The sequence below is a fragment of the Populus nigra genome, chromosome 7, assembly GCF_951802175.1.
Source record: "Populus nigra chromosome 7, ddPopNigr1.1, whole genome shotgun sequence".
Taxonomy (NCBI): domain Eukaryota; kingdom Viridiplantae; phylum Streptophyta; class Magnoliopsida; order Malpighiales; family Salicaceae; genus Populus; species Populus nigra.
In genome coordinates, this window is record NC_084858.1 from 22,207,584 (window position 1) to 22,210,240 (window position 2,657).

At 38.7% G+C, this 2,657-nt stretch overlaps 1 protein-coding gene across 1 annotated transcript; it reads left to right on the forward strand.

The window, feature by feature from the left end:
* The first annotated feature begins 1,253 nt into the window (after positions 1-1,253).
* Positions 1,254-2,107, forward strand: LOC133700221 (probable transcription repressor OFP9). Its single transcript, XM_062123766.1, has one exon. The coding sequence runs from the start codon at positions 1,457-1,459 to the stop codon at positions 1,925-1,927; it is 471 nt and encodes a 156-aa protein (XP_061979750.1). The 5' UTR covers positions 1,254-1,456; the 3' UTR covers positions 1,928-2,107.
* Positions 2,108-2,657: the final 550 nt, after the last annotated feature.

The following is a 2,657-nucleotide window of genomic DNA, read 5'->3' on the forward strand; positions in this document are numbered from 1 at the left end:
GAAAAGTAGCCATTCTTGTGAACATTGCAATGAGTTATGAGTCGCTGGTTCTTCCCTTTATCTGTCCTACATGTTCTGAAAGGTCAGGGAACAGTTGTCATTTGATTAGTCTATACTGCTTCTTTAATGGCAATGGCCTTAGGCTTTACCTTCGATGCTAATCATTGCGCCAGCATGTGGTGTGTAGCATTTAGATGACAACAAGTTGCTTTAAAGAGATAAGCATATCCATTAATTAATTCAGAACAAGATTGGTTATTCATGGTGTACCACAATGATTATCACATGCTAAACATTTCCATTTGATCTTTGTTACCAAGGAGGAATCCATTAAAGAGATCGATTCCCCTGTCTAGCTGTGAGAATCCATGTAAGATTTCTTCCATGATTGCATCAACCCTTCATCGATTCAGTTCATCTCATCATCTAGAAGTGGTTACAGAGGAGAATCCTGGCTACATTATGAAGCAAAACTCAAGAATTAAAACACGCTTTGTCTCTCATCCACCCACAACCTTCCTCGATGATCATTATGTTAATTATCGCCATATGGACCACCGTCATCAGAATGTGGTGATGCAGTTCACTGTTTTTGCCTCAAAAATCGTCAGAACAGATCTAGAACTGGATCGCAGCTCTTTGATTACCATAACCTGACAACTACATGCTACATGAATAAATCTTGCATGGCATTTATGTCGTCAGCCATCCCAAATCGTCACTTCCCTATTTCATTATCAGTATCCTAGGGCAAAGCTTGCTGGGAACACGAATGTACACAATTAGGTAAAGGACTGGAGCTAGAACTTCCTAACGAGCTGTTCTTTCAAACTTTTAGAAGAGGAAAGCCGGGCCAACGGTTAATAATTGAAAGCCTTTATTGAGGCTCGAGAGAGAGGGTGCTTTCTACCTTAACTAGCAAGGATGGCTTCTTTAAAGATGGGAGCATGTGGGTCAAAAGGAATGTCTTTGCCCCATAATTTAATGGATAACCACTTTAACATCATCTTCAAATTCATGATTAGCCCTCCCCACCATGCCAACAACAGCCTTCGCTTCAATCCTTGAAAATGCAGCAAGTACACCCGAACTGATTCGTACCAGGCACGTGACACCAACCAAGAATTCTGTCAAGGCAGTGCTTCCTTTCTTAATACAGTATCTTAATTTAATCGCATAGGCTTATTGGAACCTCATACTTTCAAAAGCATGCCACCTAACACTGTCATATCAAGGGAATTGTTAAAGGTCTAGCTCACATCATAATCACTAGCTCAATTAAAAGACCAAATGTGCTTGCTTTTCTTTCTCAGACAACCTACCTACTAATCTCATAAGTTATGTGTACCTCTTTCTACATTCAAGACATAATCATGCCTGATCTGACCCACTTGCCAATTGTGCATAAATCATTTTGTTTTTGTGCAACTCTTCCTTCATAGCTCCCTGGTTCAGGATGAAAGCATCCAGGGTAGACAAGAAGCAAAAACTTCAGCAAAGAGGATGCAAGGCCTTTTGTTGCAGTTGCAGGCTAAGTGTCTCTTCTTCTGAGGAAGCTGAGAGCTCGAATCCCGATCGGTTTGCATCGATCTCAAGCCTGGCACATGCGATGGTACAAGAGAGACTAGACCAGATGATTAGAGAAAGGCAAGAGGCAAGACAAAGAGAGAGAAGAAGGAGACTAAGAAGTGATGGGACCAAGTTTATAGTAATGGTAGCTATGGAGAAAAGCTCTTACGATCCAAGAGAAGATTTTAGAGAGTCCATGGTTGAGATGATCATGGCAAACCGGCTACAAGAGCCAAAAGATCTCCGTAGTCTGTTGAATTATTACATGTCAATGAACTCTGAAGAGTATCATGGAATGATACTGGAAGTTTTCCATGAGGTTTGCACCAATCTGTTTTTATGCTGTAAATGCCATTGATGGACAATCTTGTGAAATCTTTTAGATGTTAGTGTTGTTAGTCAGCATTCTCGGCGGATGGTTACTCGGAAGGTTCAGTCCTGCCAAGTAAGAGAGTAGTCTTATGTTAATAAGTATGCTGTAATGCTACAACAAACAGTACTATTCAAAGCTCAATCAGAATAGTCAAAAGGTTATTTATCTTGATTCGCTTCAAGAGATTTCGACATTGAAGGTTGAATTCAGTACTGGGTTTTTGCACATCCATTTCATGGAGTTAATGCTTGAACTGTTATTAACTTGTAGTGCTGATAAATATTTGAACAGAACATGTAAGCAAATTATTCACTTGGAAATGATTCTTCAATGCACCAAAGTTATATATATTTAGGGTTTAGAATAGCTAGCCAAGTTTAGATTCATCATTTTGTATATTGAACTCACCATGTCTCAAGCAAAATGTAGGAAGCCAAGTTCAGATTTTTCATTCTGTATATTGATCTGACCAACTCTCAAGCAAAATGTACTATCACTCATCAATATAGAAAAGAGGACCAGTAACAAGAACACAATGGTTAAATTTACACCCATTTTCTGATGGTTTTTATTAAAAAATAATATAAATCACATATTGGGACTTTACTTAAAAGTTTAAGTTTTTAGGTTGAATTGGTTCTGTGACATGGTATCAGAGCCTTAATGATCAAATAATCACGAATTCAAATCTCACCATCCCTATTTATCTGATAAA